We start from the raw sequence: 21,301 nt of genomic DNA, 5'->3' as shown, positions 1-21,301 counted from the left end.
TGTTTTACTAGACTTAGGAAAATCGTAACATAACTATGTCTGACCACATACTGTGTCTGATGGTGCCCTATGATTGAGATCTTTACATCTATCCTTGCTTCCAGCAGAACACAAGCTGAGTTTAAAGCTTCTAGTAGAAGTTCACAAATTCTTCAACAACACCAATTCTGCAGCCCTGTATAGAGAATATTTGTCATTCGGATCAGTTCCTGTCCCCATTGGTGCTTACAGTCTACATTCTCTAACACAGAAAGACTAGGGTTAATTTTGTCAGCAGCCAATTAACCTGTGGGAGGAAACCAGAGCACTGGGGGGTAACCCACGCAAACATGGGGAGAACATACAAACTCCACATAGATAAGGCCGTCAGGAATCGAACTCATGACCCCAGTGCTGTGAGGCAGAATTGCTAACCACTAAGCCACTGTGCTGCCTACGCAAATTAAGGTCACTGTGGTGGGCTGGCATAATTAGATCAAATACAATATATTTGGCGCATTTGCAATGCCTTTATATTTTACATTTAATTATTGTAATCCCTAATATGGTCTTTGTAGTTTAAAGTGTGCTCGCTCATCCTGCACGGTTTTATATTATTGTAAGAGTCCCTAGTGTTTCTGATGACATAAGTATTCATGTTAGTGTGGTGCATATAGAGACTAATTGAAAAGAGAATGTAGATTTCTAAACTATTTTAAACATTTTACTAGACCTCAGAACCTGTTGAGAGATATTTTTTAAAGGGCCACGTTTCTTTCCACCTGCATTATTTTAAAGTGTCGCCATTATGTTTGTAGAATAATTATGTTGCAATTATGTTTTTAGAACATTGTTAGACAATTTCTGATACCTTTAAAGGCAGGTTTTCGTCTATACAGTCAGCTAATTACAACAATGTCCTATTATAGGAAATGTATTTTTTTTCGAGTTGTTGCAAGAAATCTCTGCACGACGACTTCCATATTACTCCCAGTTCCGTGAGATAATTGCAGTTCTGTATACTGAATACTGTATGTTGTAATACAATATAGCTCACATAGGCTATTTTTACACCCATCTGTCATGTCATAACTGTCATTCATAACTAATGGTAATTTAATCTTTTTAAAAATGCCATCACCAATGATTTGTGTGCTTTTTTTTTTGTTTGTTTCTCCTTACTATGTTACTTTGTGAAGCTACAATTTCCAATGCTTTATGGTGGGAACCAGTGTTGACAGGCTATCAATATACCAGCAGATTCATCTATGTAAGGAAGAATGCAATAAGAGTTTCACCTGAAATAGGTTCCACCCTCCAGGGTAAATCAGCTGGAGGGCAGCAGCTAACCCGTTTTATAGCGAATCTCTGCCATTGTGAAATCCGAGTCAACATTGTCCTCATTATTGTACAGATGTAACCTAAAACCCACCTTTAGGTGGTATTATCAAAGGAATTTTTTTGTCTCAAGCTACCGCTTGGAATTCATAACTGTGTGATGTTGCAGCAAGGATAGTATAGCGTTTACCTGCCACAGGTCTAGAATTCTTTTGTGTTCCAGCTACTATTTATCTTTATATACAAAGCATCAAAGTTCTGCAGCACAGGAGAGCTGGTCAATATGCAGGAGTGATCACACTGGATTTATCCCATTGCTTGGTTCTTAGGCCGAAAGACTGGATACTGGGGGTACTGTTATCGTGTCAGCTGATGACCTCCTACTGGGAGATAGCAGTTAGCGTAAAGGTTAAGTGCAAGTACGGTTAACATTTTATAAAACTCTACCTAATATGTCATTTTGTTTTAGGTAGCATTGAAATAGTTATTATAGAAAGTTAAAATATAGTTACCGTTGGCCAAATCTCACCTCTTTAAACTTACTGCTCAGAAGGGGCACCAGTACCTGTGTGTAAGAGGAGAGCGGAGTGTTTGCCCATAATGGCAGCATGGTGGCTCAGTGGTTAGCACTTCTGCCGCACAGCGCTGGGGTCATGAGTTCAATTCCCGACCATGACCTTATCTGTGTGGAGTTTGTATGTTCTCCCCGTGTTTGCGTGGGTTTCCTCCGGGTGCTCCGGTTTCCTCCCACGCTCCAAAAACATACTAGTAGTTTAATTGGCTGCTTTCAAAAATTGACCCTAGTCTGTCTGTCTGTCTGTCTGTCTGTGTGTGTGTTAGGGAATTCAGACTGTAAGCTCCAATGGGGCAGGGAATGATGTGAGTGAGTTCTTTGTACAGCGCTGCGGAATCAGTGGCGCTATATAAATAAATGGTGATGATGATGATAATTTAGAAGAGACGCCCACCTATGTGCACTAATTGGACAGTGATCCTGTCGAAGCGCAAATGGCCACAAAGTTCATCGGCTATCCAGGGTTTTGTTTATTCAAGGACAATTCCTTGCAAACAGAAGTTTATTAAGGAAAAATGACACCCAGGTTCTACTTACTTTTAAATATCTAGGTCATAAAATTTGAAGTTAGCCTTTAAAATATTTTATTTGCAAATGTATGTAGATTTCATATGCACTCTTAGTAAAAAGTGCCAATTGTTTGGGTAAGATGTTGAGAAAAGTGTCATTTTATCTGCTGCATTATAGTGTTAGACACAGGAGCTGACATCTGGCCCTTTAAAATTCATATGTATTGTACTGTAAGGTAAGGAGTCAGCCAGCGCTCTTATCCTGCAGGGCGGCAGATTTACTTCATCTCCTCACATGGTCACAGTGACTCTTCTCAGTGGTTGAACCACAGATTAATCCACATCACCATGTAAGCAGATGATGACATGATGTGGCTGCAGGACTGGTTGTACTCACTTTAGTATGATTAAGTATGGTATGTAAATCTGATCCAAATAATGCATAATAAGAAAAACGCCGGCAGAACATATAGGAACAAAACTCATGTTGAATAAGTAAACAATGTCCTCAATCTCTATCTTTGCACAGAGCTGTATGTGTTTCCAGACAGATTTGTGGTTTGCGCGAGTCAGCAGGAGCCTGATGCCAGCATGTGGGGAGCCAGCATGGTGAGTGTGTACATTAACCAAGCCCCGCTTCCTTGGCTGCACTCTATGGACGCTTGTCTGTGACATTATCACGATCTGTGATGGGCAATCTGATACACTTCAGGGGCCACAAGGGCGGCCCTCTACCCTGCTAAAGGGCCACACATTGCCCTTAATCTCAGTAATAAGTTAAAGTAATACATTTAATCAGAGAGATATACCTATCTGTAATAACATATCAGCAGGCATTTTAAATAACCTATAACAAATAAATCTGGCAATAAAGCAGGAAGGAGCTGGGGGCCATAAGGTGAAGGTTCAGGGGCCACAAGCTTCCCTTGGACCCTATGTTGCCCATCACAGCTCTAGGCGTTTATACTGGTATTTATGTATAACTATAGGATATATTTATATATACAGTAAGCTATACTCATATTGTCTATATTGTATATTGTTTGTGCTTATCTTGGCTTTACCATGCTGGTTTATGTCAGACAATGTGGGTGCTTATGTGCACACAGTACACATCCTAATAGCTTTAATTTGTATATTTCTTTGAAATAGATAAGTATAGCATTTCATGGCATTTGAAAGGTAGTAATTACTATATGATTCCTTTATTGGATAATTATGTACGGCAGATTGGTGCCCACTAGGGCGCCCCCAGTGTATCTAGAAATGTTTACTGAAACACACAAATAAAAATGTGTTCACATGAAGAACCTTGGTTCTGTACATATTGGCATGGATCAGTAAGAGTGGTAGCTGCCAGCTTTCTTTATTTCTGCATATATAGGGTGGTTTAAAGGTGCAACAAACAAAGCTAGGCCTGTCCCTAATGGTGAAATGACAAAAGGGTGAGGGATATGGTAATTGTGGTGTTAACATATAATAGGAAAGACACATTTCTAGTATTCATCATCATTTATTTATATAAGGCCACTAATTCCACAGACTGTACAGAAAACTCACATCAGTCCCTGCAACAATGGAGCTTACAGTGTAAATTCCCTAACATACACACACACACACAGAGACTAGGGTCAATTTTGTTAGCAGCCAATTAACCTTCTAGTATATTTTGGGATTGTGAGACGAAACCAGAGCACGCAGAGGAAACCCACGCCAACACGGGGAGAACATACAAACACCACACAGATAAGGTCATGGTCGAATTGAGTGTAAAATGTGACAGCCCTTCCATTTAGCCACAGGGTAGCCAGGGCATATTATATCCTACTGCTAATCTCACCTACAGACTGTTTCACCATTATTGGGGCTCCTCAGTGCAGTATAGAGGTTTTCTTCTCTGCATGTAAAGCACTATAAAGACAGAATGAAAAGGGTTAGGAGAGTGTTTAAGTGTAGCTGTCTAGCAGTTCTAAAACATCTAACAATAATGCAGGTTGAGTAAAAGCCTAATTGCACTGTACATGTTTTACACAATATCATTATTGAGAAAAATCAGCTATAAAACTGTGCCCCTCCCTCTCCCTGTCATATATACCTGAGGCATTGTTTACATTAGCTGTTTGTGTGGACAGAATTTCCCGTGACACTGTTCTCATGCAATCCCGTTCAGAGCCAATGAATGGAGAGCTGGCAGCAGGATGCTCCCGACAGTGCACTCGTTAGTACTCATGAACATTGATAGTGCCCAGACGATGATTTACTTCATGCTAGCATGTAAAATGATGTCTATAGAAGAAACTGTACAGTTGCAACACACAGTAAATGTAAACATATGTTTAGGTGTGTTCTGAGATATCTGTGTAATGCACATATATGTAGGTAATTTGTAAGCAAGATGCAACTCCCTGGGAACAATGTGCACATAATTCTTTGACCACTTTTTGATGACAAGTGGAGAATCTCCTACATGTCAACTTATGGGCATTGCCCCAACAGTGACACAACGCTCCCGTGATATTAGGAGGATGCATCCACCATCCCAAAGAGTGTAACGCTCTACATACCTAAATACTAGCAAAATAATACAAAACACACACATGTTGTCATTATAACACCCCAGGCATAGGCAAACCGAGGGAGGGTTTCCTAGTGCCTGGAAACCCCCCTCCAAGCCTGGGGCACTGTATAATTGAGGTGGCTGGACCCTGCCCCTGCTTCACATGGCTCTGCTTGAAAAGGGAGATCTGTGTGAACCTGACAGTAGTGCATGCAGCATTGCCCATGTATATTATGGGGATAGGAAGAGTTGGAGAGCAGCCAAGCACTGTCTAATATTATAGCCACGCCCCCATGCATGCTGGTCACGCCCACTAGTGACGTGGTGTGGAAACCCCCCTCTACAAATCCTGCGTTTGCCCCTGCCAGGGTACCCTTGTAAAAGCTAAATCACAGTTTGATTTATTAAATGCGTCCAAGGCCGATTTTAATGTGCGGTTAGAATGATACAATTCACAACAGTGTTCCTCTAAGTCAGTAGTGTATGTGCAAACACTATCAATCCGTGTTAGAACCCACACGTTTGTCCCTGCAACAATCAGCCACTCTGAGGTCCCACATGGCAGCATTAGATTACTCAGGTAAATTGCATGAGAATCCTTTGAACTTCTGCTAGTTTTCTAGCGTGGAAATAAAAAACATAAACATGTAATAACATGTACCGCATTCAAAATAAGAGTTGTCCACTGTACAAGTAGATTCCTCCGAGCACGGATAATGGATGCAGTGTTTCATGGACGCCTTAACAAATTACAGCCTGGAGCTGCAAGAGGTACAATAGAGGAGACCTAGAGAACACCAGTTACTCCTGGATAACTCTGTCTGTTAAATATTGGTGTAATAACAATTTAAGAACACAAAACTATTTGCGTGTGTGCAGGAGTTACCATTATACATCGGTTGCAGAAATCCTGTCAGTTATCCGAGTAATTATGGACTGTAAGTGCCAAAGTACAAATTAAACACTGTAGATGGGACTGGTGCCAAAGTCACCTCCTACCACACCAAATAGTAATTAAAAAGGTAGCTCTTTTACTGCCGGAGGGGCAGCCTCCTCCAAGTGCGCTCCAAAATGGCCTCTGTGCTTCTTTCCTGCTGTAAAAAAAAAATCCAGTCACATAAATATTTTTCTAAGTCAACCATCTGAATTTTATATTGTTTATGTCATCACCTTTATTTATAGTTAGCACGGTGTGTTTTCCATGAATAAAACTGGCGCCGTTCCACAGATTTATTTCCTGCTGGAACGTTTACAGTTGGTTTCCTTGAAGATATGTAACCATATCAGTCCTTATGGGATCCTATGATCACTGAAAAACATACCCGTGGCCTCTTGCCATGGAGAACTTCAAGAGCAGCCGCACGGAATTACAGCAGAAATCCTTGGCCGTGGGTGGATGTGGACCTGGGGGAAGCTGATCGGTTTTCTCTGCTGTGCTGCGGCCAGGCCAGGCCTTTAACCGCACTCATCCTCCCAGTCCTACAGGGATCATGAAGTACGCCTTGAGGAGGTGGAGGATGAATAGAGAGTGTGTGACCACCTAACAACAGAGACCTTCAGTCTTCCCAGTGGTCACATCTATCGTCAAATTCTCTATTAGCAGGAACAATAGTGGGCAAACTTTTGAGAACTACATAGTAAATACCGTACATAGGGCAGAGAGGACAAACTTCCATAATATATAGATTTTCTGGAAACTTTAAAATACAAACTTCTCTTTTCTGTGGTTTCCGAAGCAGGAATTCATTTATAAAATGTCTAGAAATTGTGAATTTTAACACTTATTTCAACAGAATATTAAAGTAGCTACATTTGAAATAAGTATCTGCCTTATGAAACCATCAAATATAATATAATGGAATGTTTCTTTACTATATATGGTGACTTTCATTTGATGAATATTCAGTTTCCCAATGACCGCCCCGTGAATGGCATTACCCAGATGTCAGTCACCTGGTTAGGTTGTGTATTTGTATTTTGTTCCTAGGAAGTAGCTTATAGATCTCCCTAATCCATGCATTGGGCTCCTTATCAGGCGTACACATAGATCTGGAAGGAGGATGACAGCTATTGGCCTATGCGATCTGTCATCTTCCAATCACACTAAAAGACCCCAGTGTGGGCTGGGAGTGAATTTATTTGTATGTGGTCAAAATGGACAGTGATGCATCAGCAGCCAAATGACATGGGCTCCTCACCACCAAACCAAACACACACTCAGAAAGGAAAGGAAACTGTTTAATATATCTATGTACAAACTAAGAGGAACCTGCCAGTTCTGCTAAGAGAATCATGGTCCATTCAGAAAAGCAGACCCGTCTTGATGAATGGGCCATCTCTGAGCCTCCTAATCATCATTTTATATAGGTAGAAAAACACCAGGGGGTAAATTATCATACTCCAATTTGTACAAGTCGTCGGAAATCGGCGAGTTGACAGCTAAAGTTTAAAGTGGCGCTGCCTTATAAAGGGAAGTTTCCCTTTACAAGGCAGCACCGTTTTAAATTTTAGCAGTTTGAAAATCTAAAGAAGCCAAAACACTCCAGTAGAGGCGCATCTTCCCATAATGTGTATAAAGGGGCCTAGTCTAAGATGGGGCTGTTTGTTTCTTCATCTATATCACCTCCACCTCCCAACCATCATTTTGGGTTTTTGTTTTTTTTACTAGTAAGGTATTAAAATCAGACCATTTTTATGGAATAGAGCGATTATGAACTGCATATTCTTGTCTTACAATGTCTGTTTACAAATATTGTAATTTTCTGAATATTTTTGAGACGGCACTTTAAAAAATAAAAACCCAAACTTTTCTTTCTTCCTGTTTTGAAAGTAAAAGGCAGTGACATAAAGCTTTAACTAGGTCACTGGCAATAAACCGACTAAAATAATTAGATTACTTTTTACGCAGCCACATTCTTAGCCCGGTGAAAGAAGTGATAGGTCGACCTGTCAAGGGACAATTTATAAAAGCCTCACATGCTTTTTACATCACTTAGAAGTGCCTTGGTATCAGTGATACCTTCACTTTCCTCCTAATCTCATTTCCCTAAGGGATGTCAGGGCCTTAACCCTTCAGAAGGGTCTGTCAGAAATGAGGAGTCCGTACGCCGAATGTCTAATGAGAGCTGACAGTCCATGGGCTGGAAAAGCTTGGTAATGTGCAGTGCCCACCCAGTCTTTACGCAAGTGTAAATACGCCAAGAAATGTGCTTTTAATTTAAGGAGGGGGCAGGGGAGACAACTTTTGTTACTTGCGAGGTTTTCGTCTTCCAGTGTTGATACAATACATCAACATGCAGAGTTTCTCATACTCCATGTCCATACTTATTCCTGAATAAAAATGCATCTCCACATCTGCAGTGCAGATCCAGCAGTGATTCCTGAGCAGGAGATAAACAAGGAGACAGCGGAACGCACGGCAGATTACGCCGAGACACTTTGGTAATGTGACTGGACGCAGCGCTCCGTCTCTTATTTATGTCTGTTTCTGAATTCTCTTGTAGGCATTGGAAGCCTTAGGGAGTTTACATCACTGCACATAGCTGAGACTCTGGTTCCCACAGAGCTGTTCAAAGACTGACTCACGGTCTGTGTTAATTGTTCTCAAAATTCAGCACTTGAAGGGTGTGGCCACAGAGGAAAGTCTACTGTACTTAAAGGGCATGTTCAGAAATGTTTCACACATAAATCATGTTTTTGTTCCACTTAAAAACACACACAGCTTAAAGCAAAAGAACGACCTTGTACTGCTACCTTCTCACATACTGGATGTTAGCACTCGTCAGTCTCCAAGGACTTAGCAGCCGCATTGTGAAGTGAAGGATACAGATACAGTGTGCTTCAGTTGTCAGGGATGAATTAAAGTGTAATGGTCCCTTAGGTATTGGGCTGCAGTAGAGGATGGCTGAAGTTACTGTTACAATATTATAATTTTATATAGTGCTCGCAGCAACCTGTAGCTATGCAGCCGTTGTTTAACTACAAATTCCAAATTAGCTGATGAGGCACAGGGTACCTAACTTGGAGACTATTAGGGGTATGTTTTCTAAGCGGCATTTCCGGTGACCCGTCAGTTCTTGGCGCTTTGCCGTCATTCTTTTAAAATGGCAGTTTTATTAAAGACAAACTCTAATGGCCTTTGTCTTTAATAAAATTGTCATTTTAAAAAAATCACAGCAAAGCTGTGGCTACGTGGTTAGCACTTCTGCCTCACAGCGCTGGGGTCATGAGTTCAATTCCCAACCATGGCCTTATCTGTGAGGAGTTTGTATGTTCTCCCCGTGTTTGCGTTGGTTTCCTCCGGGTGCTCCAGTTTCCTCCCACACTCCAAAAACATACTGGTAGGTTAATTGGCTGCTATCAAAATTGACCCTAGTCTATACCGCTCTGTCTGTTTGTGTCTGTGTGTGTGTATGTTAGGGAATTTAGACTGTAAGCTCCAATGGGGCCGGGACTGTTGTGAGTGAGTTCTCTGTACAGCACTGCGGAATCAGTGGCGCTATATAAATAGAGGATGATGATGATGAGAATCGGAGGTTCGTCGGAACCGCTGCTTAGTAAATATACCCTTTAGTGTTGCATCGCCTTACAAGCCTCAGGTTTCCAAATCCTGGTCACAAGCTAAGTACACAAGGAGTCAACATGTCCGCAAGCTTCTCCATTTTATTTTATTAACTACTTAACTCCCAGTTCATAATTTTTTTCAGCACTGCAAAGCAACTCTTAAAACCTTTTGATTTAAAGATTAAACTTAAGCTGGCCACACACATAGCAGAAAGCCTATGTAGACATTGTGGAATAATCAGAACTGCTGAAAATTCTATACGCTCTGATAGTCTCTGATGTGATTGGCTCTTTGCATTATTTGGATCCCATTTGTTCAGCATTATTGATGAAATGCCTGGATATGTCAAGTTTGGTCACTCTGGCTCAAACCTTCGGATCTGCCCTTTCTGGGTAGCTTAAGTAACAATCTTTATATACTAATAACGCCACATTTAGTCATCATTAGTCCTGTCACTCACCACGTGGTTCTATTTTGAACACCTATATTTTTTATATTGCTGTACAGTATAGTTGGTTGACATGCGTACTAATACATAATGGTGAATGAGTCTTGCTAACGGGTGTATAATCCATTATCACCTTTAAAAAAAATGTTTGGTACAATGTTAGTTTAATTTTCAGCACAATGTTAAGTTTGCTTATTATAGTGAAATGCTGATAGAAATGTAGCATTATAAAGCAAAAATCAAAATGTACTTTGTTCGTTCTATATGAGCTTTTTGATAGGTTTTTGCTCATCTCAAGTAAGTTGGTTAAATTGTTCATCATCATTTATTTATATAGCAACACTAATTCCGCAGCGCTGTAAAGAGAACTCACATCAGTCCCTGCCCCGATAGAGCTTACAGTCTATATTCCCTAACATACACACACAGACATACTAGGGTCAGTTTGATAGCAGCCAATTAGCCTACTAGTGTTGCATACGTGTAAGGCTTTAATGTGCGCAAAGCAGTCTAACGTATAATTTGATTATTAGACTGATAATCAGATTTAATGTACTTTATTGGTGTCGATATATTGATTTCATGCTTTCACACTGTTTCCTCAACAGAAGACAAGACTTTCCAAAATTAAGATTCAGTAATTCAAATAATATGACATGTTAACATATATACTTATTTAAATAGAAAAAAACATCACTATGTGCCGAAACAATGGCAAAGATATACAGGAACCAAAAAACAGAGTTGAGCCAGGATGGGGTGTAAGTGTAGTTTAGGGAGCCCGGGGTAAGTGTCATGCTGTGTGTTCTAATTATCTTGAGGTAAAGTATATGTTTTTATTTATAGATTTTTTTTACATTCATCTTTTATTTTATAATTATAATGTTTGATCCACTTTGGATCTCATAGAGCTGCCTCTGTTAGATGCAGGTTACATGGACCTGATGGGACTAGCAGGTTTCTCCTACATTGCCCCATGACTGCCCTCTGCTGGGAGGAGTCTTTGTGATGTCACTGCATTGACCTCATAGTATTTCCTCTTCCAGTGAAGAAGCGACAAGTTGCCTTCAATTTTAACACTGCATGCTCCAAATTCAAGGTTTCATTACACCCTATTTCATTGACAGCTCAGACTACAGGTGTAATTGCTGTCAGAAAGGCGCTGACACCATTCTGTGCCTGAAGTTTATAAATAGCAATGCAGAGTTCTGAGGTAATAAGACCACCATTTCTATATGATGGGCAGGTGGCAACTGGTTAATATTGAACAATACACCAATTCCAGTACTGTACACATCAAGAGTGTTGTTAATTCTGGAACCTCGGGGTCCAATCTTGTATCTAAACCATTTGTAACTATTTTTTGAATGTATTTACTATTGATTTCTATCAATGTATGTGACACAATAAAAGTTTGACATAGTATCAGGGTTGTTGCTTCTGGAGTCCAGGTTTCAACCGTAGTGCTAGGTTCAGTTTAATGGTTTGTAAAAGTAATACAGATTTGTTTTGTTAGTGTTATTTGTAACTTAGTGGGAAAGATTATTTGTTGACCCTGGTTATAGGCCGGGCATTCTGCAAAGCTAGCAATGCCACTGGTGCCCATGCTAGGGCAACATCATCGCATATCCAGTCGCTTTCCTTGGCATCTAAACTATACAAGGTAGAAGTGGAACATCTAACGAGGGTAGACAATCGCCTCTCTACCGACAAGGTATCTCAAGCTGTGCAGAGATCTGATAGCCATTATTTTAACCATAGAAGTGCCCGGAACCCCTCCCTAGACCACATTACTCATTAAACATGAATTGCATATTATATCATTAAAAGTGTTTTCAATTCCAGCTCCTTTTACTTGCACTGACTCATTTTGAAGGGTTATGATGTCAGACAAGGAAGCTCTATAAAGTGGATGTGGTATTTTTTTAAGAACTTCCCCAAAGTCCCACAGTTCCCCTGAAAGCAGTGTTCTTTCTATATGCCTATATATCTAGTGCCTTCACTCCACCATTATGAAACCAAATGCCTTAATTCTGTCAATCCAAATGAAGCCACAAGCACGTCTTCTATCCTCATTAGGTGTTCTACTTACAACCTGTTGTGTAGTCCAGGTGATAACAAAACAAGGAAATGTAAGTAGTGATGTGATTACTGTTGCAGTAATTAATGAATATCAGAGGAGCTGTCTTTTGAAACGGCCCCAGGAAGATACGTTTTTCAAGTAAACAAGTATGTGGAGCAAGCTAATAAAAAGATTGCAACATCCAGTCTCTGCATGTAACCAGTGGCTGGCTGGCTGGCTCACCGGGAAACAAGACTTTTCGTACATAAGTTTTTTTGGGGGTTTCAGCTCATTTTAAACACTCCAGTAATTCTGTTTCTTAGCATGGACGTAATGAAATCTCCTGTGGTCTGTGGAGGAAGTGTAGCCAACAAGCACAAACCATGATCATCCAAATGTTAGCCTTGTGGTTTAACTCCACAATATCCAATGCTAAATGGAACCAGGGACAGAAAATGTTGCATGTCTGAATTTGCTTCAGAATTGTCTATAGACAACCTGTGGTTTTTATACTTCTAGAGTAATAGTTCAGCCAGAGCTGAAGAACCATATGTTGTCTATCTCATATTGCAAGTCCTTTTTTATTATTGAAGTTATAGAAACAGTTTTGAGGACTAGCGTCAAGCTTGGAGACGCACAGACAAGCAGCCAATGAGGTAGGCTGCTTTTAAAACAACCTGTAGCCAATCAGAACAAGAGAATTTTAACAACAACACAGTTTTTCTGCTCAACCAACTCCTGTGTGTCCGTATAAGTGGCAGCGGACAATCAGATTCTGTCTGAGTTTTGAAAATAAACACATGTACTTGATATTGCTTACAGCAAACTGATGTGCATTTTTAAATCATTTATAGCCATAGGTTTGTAAACTCTGAGCTCCATTTACGTATGGCTAAATTCTTTCGTATTGTAATAATGACAGTCCACTTTCATATGAGTAAACATCATTTGAAAATAATATTTGTATATACAACACCTGGAAAGCGTGTGTATTCATGCAATGCAGCCATTGTTCATGTAAACACATTAAGTAAACAACTTGGAGTAAGGAAGCCTCAGTTTTTATGTAACACACCGATAGAGAACACACAAACTGTATATGCAGTGCAGAAGACTTGTAACAAACACTATACATATATAAAAAGCCATGTATGCAGTGAGCATATCAAACCAGCGTGGTTGCTATGAATCTTGGGGTTACCAAGGGAGAGCCCAATACATCCTGACAATAAAGTAGATGCCACCCTAAATACCTTGTACCGGATTCTTTTAATGACAAGTCCTCCATGTAACATGGTTGTACCAACATATCCAAGCTCATTTAGGATACAATGGACAATAGTTACATTTAGAAAAGTCTGTATGATCTATTCAGTATTCCTTCACCGGAGTGGTCTTTAAGGTCTCCTGTTAGCCTCACAACATCGTCTAACCTATGTTTTCTACTCCATTTTCACAGAACCGCATTCCCACCATTTAAACGTCAGTAGACAAGATTATTGCTAGCAAGGGATCAGAGTTTAGTTTTGTATTAGATTATTGATATCACATTAACTAGCTATGTATAGTGTGTATGGATTTTAGAAGTCACTTAGAGTACTCACAGACCAGTTGTGGTTATAAAAGGCAAGTAACACAGTGACTTCTTACCTCCTTATACTTTATTATAAGCACTTCTGATAAAGTGTCTGACCTGATAAAACATAAATGATTAGATCACTCTTCATATGGTTTATACAGTTCTTTACACAAGTTTATACATATATATTGGTGGTATTTATATATTACATATTATAGACAATATACCTATACAGATCTGTGTAAAATAAATAAGTTATTCTGCATGTTAACCCTTTTGCTACAGTGCTGCGTAGATGCACCTCTAGGTGTGTTTTGTCATCACAGTTGTACATTATGATAAATTCTACTTATTCAGAAACAGTATACAGAATATGTGTGGTATTATTAACATTACAAAGGACAGAACAGTAACTTGTACTAAAAGCAGCCATGTCCCTCCTTGTATGTAGAGGTCCTCCTCTACCCAGAGTGCACTCTGCTTTGAAAGTAACAGGTACACTACATTATAAACAGTTGCACCATAACACAACTCATTAAGTTGTGGGTGACTTTACAACCAGTTATTTAGCACAAGTGGATGGAAAAGCATCTTCTTTACAAACAGACAGAATCAAATAAGCACATAAGAGTTTCCTGCTTTTGGTAACACACAGTTAAAACTGAATTCAACATCTAAATTTCCCACATTAGTTCCTTGTCCTTCACTTCACATCAGTTTTTATTATTTGTCATTAACATTTATTTAAATAACTTTTATTCCTTTAGACATTATAACCAGTATATATCTTACATTATTTCAAGATACATTTTTGGTACTATAAGGGATCGTGTGCCATGTACTGTTAAAATAATAAGGGCAAGTCACCTTGGAGTTCTGTGGCCTGGTGGTTTGTATGGCAGTGAAACTACTTAGTGACCTCTAGTATTCTTATAATCTTCCACTATACTGTACCCCTGATAACCTTGTCACTCTATGGGGGGAATTCAATTGGTTGCGTTATTCTCAAAAATAACGTGGCCTGCGCACTATTACTGTGGTAATAGTGGGCATTATTATCGTTAGTTTGCTAATTTTTAACGCTGATTTTTAGAAATCCATGTTAAAATTACCATATGAACGATAATGGATGCGCGGCTGCGTTTCTTTAGAGAGCAACGCGGCCAGGTGAATTCCCCCCTATAACCCAAGCGCATCAGGGCCATTTATTACGCTATTAACACCAGGGGGTAAGTGTATCAAGCTGAGAGTTTTCCGGTGGGTTTGAAAAACCAATTAGATTCTACCTATCATTTATTTAGTATAGTCTGCAAAATGACAGCTAGAATCTGATTGGTTGCTATAGACAACATCTCCACTTTTCAAACCCGCCGGAAAACTCTCAGCTTGATACATTTACCCCTAGGACTGGTTTGAAAAGCGTCCATCCCTCTCCAATTTGAATAATGCAGCAAGCAACATCTGTAGGCCTTAGACAAAGAGAACTGAACTTTCATCTTGTAATATAGAGTTTCCTGGGTCAGTTTCCAAAGTAATGTCTTTTTTTATTACCGTTTTATTGTCTTTGCAATTTCATAGAAAGAGTCTTCCAGCGGAACGTCGGAGTATTTTGCTGAGCACAGAGAAAGTGAAATAAACAACATATTATCCACCGCTGTGAAGAAGCAAGCTGTGCTGAAAAACATGTAAGTTCTCCTCTGAGGTGACGATATCATGAGGTGATTGTGATGTCTGAATTTCGGCCTCCCATTCCAAGGCATTACAGCAATGCTTGCCAGATAACTCTACATGGAATTGCTGCTAAGCTGCACGGTGTCATCAAGAAACAAAGTTAGGACAGCTGTTCTCCGATGATGTCATGTTTTCCCCCATCACGTTTAGACGCAGCTCATTTGCATAGCTCCGTTTTCAGGATGTGTAAACGTTTGGCATGTGACAAACACTCCTGATAAAGTAGATTGATTACACTGCGTTCTAGGCCTCTAGCGGTTTTATCTCCGTTCTTGCATAGACGGTAAAAATTGTGGCACTGGCTAAAAGTGTATTGAGTAATATCAGTAAGTGCCTTGGGATGCATTCCTTAAAAAGCCCTATTTGTGCTATAATATTTTATTCAGTCTCTACTGAAATCTGATCCTAGAATGCAATATTGACCTTAACATCTGTAACAAATTTACTCCGTACAATGTGGACTTCTCCATAGCAGAGTGACTAAATATGTATATATGTATATCCCTGCATGTTAAGGGAAAATCAGATTATAAAGTATGATACCATTCCCCCACTGCAAACAATGTTTCTTGTCATGGTGATATATGTATGGAAGCTTTGTTACTTTACAGGACAGATGTTTTGCGAGCCTATTAAACTCCTAATAAATTACAAGAGTAGAGAGAAGAACTAGCCTTGTTTTTGAATTACAGAGTGAAGAAGACAAAAGCTGTGAAGAATGCCAGCTCTGGACTCGGCAGGGACCGTAACGCGTGCCCTCGTCTTCGGCAAGCGGACTCTGACAAAGGAAACAAGAGTAATACGCAATCTAATCCAGAGTGTAGGAGTGTGGAACAAGCAGAGGATTGCATAAATACTACTCAGAACAGTTTGGCACTTCCTGATGCCGAAGTGGAAAATGATGTTAATCACAGCCAGCCATGCAGTACTAGAAGCCAGCACAAGCTCCAGTCTGCAGAACTGTTACAGGCACAGGATCCGAGCAAGGCTCTTTCCTGGACCTGCCAGTCAGCATCCCCAGAACAAAAACAAACACTCCGAACAAGTATTATGCAACAGAAGAGGAGACGACACAGCTCGGAAGGGAAAAATACATTCAGCTGTAAGAGAGCAGACTTGAGGGACGATACATATCTAAGCCAGACTGACAAGGTGGCAGCAGGGTCTGTAGAGGACATACCTTTAGCTTTAAGGATCCTTAATATTCTGAAGTTCTCCACAGTCACAAGTAGCAAAATAATGGAAAGCACAAGACTGACAAACAGAGTTGAGGCAGTTACTAGTGAGAACAAGCTGGGCATGTTGTCCAATACCACACCGGAGGGAAATACCAGCACAGATAGCAGAAGGCCTACGGATGAGAGAAATACCAGCGCAGATAGCAGAAGGCCTACGGATGAGAGAAATACCAGCGCAGATAGCAGAAGGCCTACGGATGAGAGAAATACCAGCGCAGATAGCAGAAGGCCTACGGATGAGAGAAATACCAGCGCAGATAGCAGAAGGCCTACGGATGAGAGAAATACCAGCGCAGATAGCAGAAGGCCTACGGATGAGAGAAATACCAGCGCAGATAGCAGAAGGCCTACGGATGAGAGAAATACCAGCGCAGGTAGCAGAAGGCCTACAGAGGGCCAGACAAAGAAGTTAAAGCTTCAGAGGTCCAAAAAATTGCATTAATTAATTTCTAAATATATGAACTTTACTTTCTAAGACATTGAATTAATGTTATTTCTTTATGTAAAATTGCCCCACGATGAAGACTTTTCTAATGTTAAACATCTGATGTATCTGTCAAGCTCTGTGCACCAGGTATTGGTAACTATAGACGACTTCAGTTCAACCTCTGCTTTCCAAGATTTGATTAGTACTCGTTCTCACTCCACCTAGTACACAGCAGAAGTACGTTCTGGCTCTTCTTTCATGTGTGTGGTGCTGTAATATCCCAGTGATGTCATCTGGATGTTCCATGACTTCATCTGACAGCTCAGCATCAAGTATATTGTTACAGAGAGATAACATCACCAAGGATCAAACAGTATTGAATAATAATCAAGAGTCCTTTACGTTTGTATTTGTATGTCTAGTGGGTAGAAAAATGGAAACTAATCTGATCATGCTCTCTACCTTAAAGATTTTTAAATGTAAATAAAATAAGTTGTAGGGTTTGAGTTCTCTTAACGATTTGAGCTGTTAGAAAGACCCATGTTTTATGTACAGGGAGAGCGTGTTTATTTAAGCTCAACAGCTGTAGTCACGTGACTGGCTGTGTCCACTCAGGTGGCCCACGCTCACATTGTGAATGGGTGAAACCTCTCTTGCACAATACACAACATTTTAATAGCGCCTCTATGTGCCGTACAACATGATTTGTCTCAAACTCACTCATCTATATATATTGGTTTAAATAATTTGAAATAAAGTTTTATCTTGGTGTTTTGTGGCGTATAACTCAATTCCTCGCTAGTACACATATATTTGAACATATTAATAATACGGCATTGTAAAACATTCATAGTCCTATACCCCACATTCACTTAGCCCCTACAATACATAAAGATCTGTTACCTTAATGGTCCGCACATGGTTTAAAAGTCAGATATCTCTGGCTACAAAACTAAATGGTGACTTGTGTTATCCAGAAATCACCTGTTTAATTTATTTAAGCTTATGTAGCACCTCATATCGGTGTCACAGCCCACAATCACAGCACATAGAGGTTGTTATGCATTATTGTAATGTAGTAAGTGCCTGTGCGTCGGTTTGTTTTTTGTAATTCTGTTTTTAATAAAGTGCCCTTATAATTACATTTTTACATATTCTTCATATGTGTTTGCACAAAGCTAAACGTTAACAATGTAACTGCTGTTTTCTGTTGTGTTTTCACAAAACATCTTACATCAAAGCTCTCTATGTGTTGACTATCGGAATAGGTGGTTCTACGCACAAAAAAGCAAAACGTCATTCAAGGACAGATATTGCTGTACAGTCGTTGTGTTAATTGCTGTCTGCGACTGCTGGCTTTCCGAGCAATTCAAGACTCCATGTGGTTTGCCTAATGGCACAGTACACCATGAACTTACCTCAAATCACACAAAGTTGCTACATCCATATAAATATCCATTGGTACAAACAATGCTAATGCATTGAGCACTGATATAATTAGACACTTACAATTGCAGGCAGGATATACCAGATTTGAATACTTGTGCTTCAATCTTCTAGTAATAAAATGTAATTGTATATACACACATTATGTAAATAATGCAATCACAGCAGCTAACTAGAAATATAATTATAGCTCATAAGTACCGTAAGCACTTTCCCGAGTTTACCTTCTCCCCTTGATTATACTAATTACTGGTATAGAACGGTATGTATCCGTGCATAATTTGGGCACATTTATGGGCAAAACAATACATTAAACCATATATAAAGGCAGTGTGGTTGGAATAGCATTTCAATAGTCTGTAAAGCTGGATGACGCTAGTCAAGGCATTAAAATAAGATAGAAGGGACACATCTAATGAAAACTGGTGCATGCTAATTGCAAAAAAAATTGATGTAATCCATTATTATTATTATCATTTATTTATATAGCGCCAGTAATTCCGCAGCACTGTACAGAGAACTCGCTCACATCAGTCCCTGCCCTATTGGAGCTTACAGTCTAAATTCCCTAACACAGACAGACACACAGACAGAGGGAGAGACTAGGGTCAATTTGTTAGCAGCCAATTAACCTATTAGTATGTTTTTGGAGTGTGGGAGGAAACCGGAGCACCCGGAGGAAACCCACGCAAACACGGGGAGAACATACAAACTCCACACCGATCAGGCCATGGTCGGGAATTGAACTCATGACCCCAGTGCTGTAAGGCAGAAGTGCTAACCACTTAGCCACCATGCTGCCCAGCAACAAATCAGATCTTTGTTTTCATTTTACCTGTACTGGAATAATGTGGCAATCTGATTGGTTAACATGGTTTAAAGCAACTTTTTTTTTTCTCTACATGGTTACTTGTGCACCATTATTTATAATTGTCACAGGTTTTATTTTCACAGTTGTAAATTGTTATAAACTACAATAGACATTTCGTTGTCTATTTTGCTCCACATATAAGATTATATTAGGTGCCCCAAATCTTAACCCACTGCAATGACAAGAACAGTGCATAAGCTGTAACATCTAAAGGGAAACAAACTGGTTTTTGAATATGATAGTTGTAGTCCACAGATCCAGACACCATTGCTGATTGTGCTTCCTACTGACTGCTCAATATTTACCTGTTAGAAGAAGGACACTTGCTAATAGGCCAGTCACCCACTCAATATTGTCCAAAACTATGGAGGTAAGAGCGGTGTACAAATCGATTATACTCATTGAGGTATAAAACATTTCTTTATGACGGCTACCATTGAGATAGTCATATAGAATTGGTTTAATTCCCCCCAACATTTAGGGGTATATTTGCTAATCTGCGGGTTTGAAAAAGTGGAGATGTTGCCTATAGCAACCAATCAGATTGTTATAATTTATTTAGCACATTCTACAAAATGACAGATAGTGGAGATGTTGCCTGTAACAACCAATCAGATTCTGTTTCAATCCTGCAGTTTAGTAAATCTAGCCCTTAGGCTTGATAAAATTGGGAAAAATTGACATGCCCCCAGCCTCCCAAACCCTTACTAGTGACGTCCGCCTTGGAATGAAACTCCGCCTACTTCAGTGTAAGGTCCACGAATTGGGACATTTAGGAGGTATGCCATTGTTTTTAATGGATTTGATTGCTTACCCATACAAATACATTTGTATCATGAAGTAAATATATGTTTAATCTATTTTAAAATGACTTTGGGTCCTCTTCTGCCTCTTACAATAGTTATAGTGCTTCTTTAAATGTTGAATTCTAAACTCGGTCATGCTACATGTTGATTGAAGACTGAATGTTTGCCATCAGACAGCTTCACAATCTGGGATTCATAATACATTTGGAAAAGTCTATTCTGAATCCCATAGTTTGACATAGTTATGATTAAATTGAAATACCCACTTTCTGTTGCTGTCAAGTGTCTTGGAAAATTAGATGAATCCCAGAAAGTCCTACCCACAGTCTTTGTTATATTTATGGAATCTAAGTAGTATTTTATATTTTAAAAAACTTTTCAATTTCCCTAGCCTGATGCTACATAGCAAAGTAAATTTGGCAACAAATGGAAACCAGCTGGCTCTTGTCTGTCTATGCAAATAGACCAGTAAGCACAAAATACATGATAGAATCATAACACAGTCAATAAATGGGTCTCTTTAAATATTTTATATTGTATTATATTTTCTAAAGGTTTTAAAAATATGAAACCACTTATTTCAAAATGCAGGGTTAGAACTATTATGTACCTACACCATTCTATAGTTTAAATGTTTAAACGATGCTACTCAAAATGACCCAGACATCCCAAAATTTTTACTTCAGAATTGAAGACGCTGGGCCACGCCCAATCTGCCTACACCACACTCGATTAACTCAGCAGACTTATGATGTCCCACCCTTTAAATGCAAAGCCCCTCCCCTTTCAGCAACTGAAAATGGGACTCTCCATTAATTATTTGGTCTGCAGTTTTATATTATTAATTTGCTGTGGTTAAAATTATACATATATATGTAAACGGGTGTAAATGCTGTCACATACATTGCTGTTACCTGGGCGCCCTGTTTATTGATTTATTAAGTAGAGTTCATGTAGAAGCAGTAAAACGCTAGAGCTGTTATGTCATGTGACAGACTACATATTTTATCTGGCAGCTGTTAGACAGTCGCCGCGGGCGCCGCCGCGACTCACTGTGGCTCCGCCAGGCATCCCGGTTGTCGCTATGACAACAGGGACGTCACTTCCGGGATTCGGGCCGACCGTTGCCAGGGCAACAGCCGGACACCGAAGGTAATCTTATGCGCTCTGGC

At 39.7% G+C, this 21,301-nt stretch overlaps 1 protein-coding gene across 5 annotated transcripts in view; it reads left to right on the top strand.

Annotated features, from left to right (window-relative positions):
• SLX4IP (SLX4 interacting protein) overlaps positions 1-18,150 on the top strand; it is a 98,638-nt gene extending 80,488 nt beyond the window's left edge. For all 5 annotated transcript variants that reach the window (XM_075203975.1, XM_075203971.1, XM_075203969.1 and 2 more), the window contains 3 exons: positions 2,930-3,009; positions 15,189-15,295; positions 16,034-18,150. In XM_075203975.1, the coding sequence (XP_075060076.1) occupies positions 2,930-3,009; positions 15,189-15,295; positions 16,034-17,021 (1,175 nt within the window). In that variant the 3' untranslated portion in view covers positions 17,022-18,150. The remainder of the gene's footprint in view (positions 1-2,929; positions 3,010-15,188; positions 15,296-16,033) is intronic.
• The last annotated feature ends 3,151 nt before the right edge of the window (positions 18,151-21,301 follow it).

This window comes from Mixophyes fleayi, chromosome 3, assembly GCF_038048845.1.
Source record: "Mixophyes fleayi isolate aMixFle1 chromosome 3, aMixFle1.hap1, whole genome shotgun sequence".
In the NCBI taxonomy this organism is placed as follows: Eukaryota; Metazoa; Chordata; class Amphibia; order Anura; family Limnodynastidae; genus Mixophyes; species Mixophyes fleayi.
This window is presented reverse-complemented; position numbering and strand designations above follow the sequence as displayed.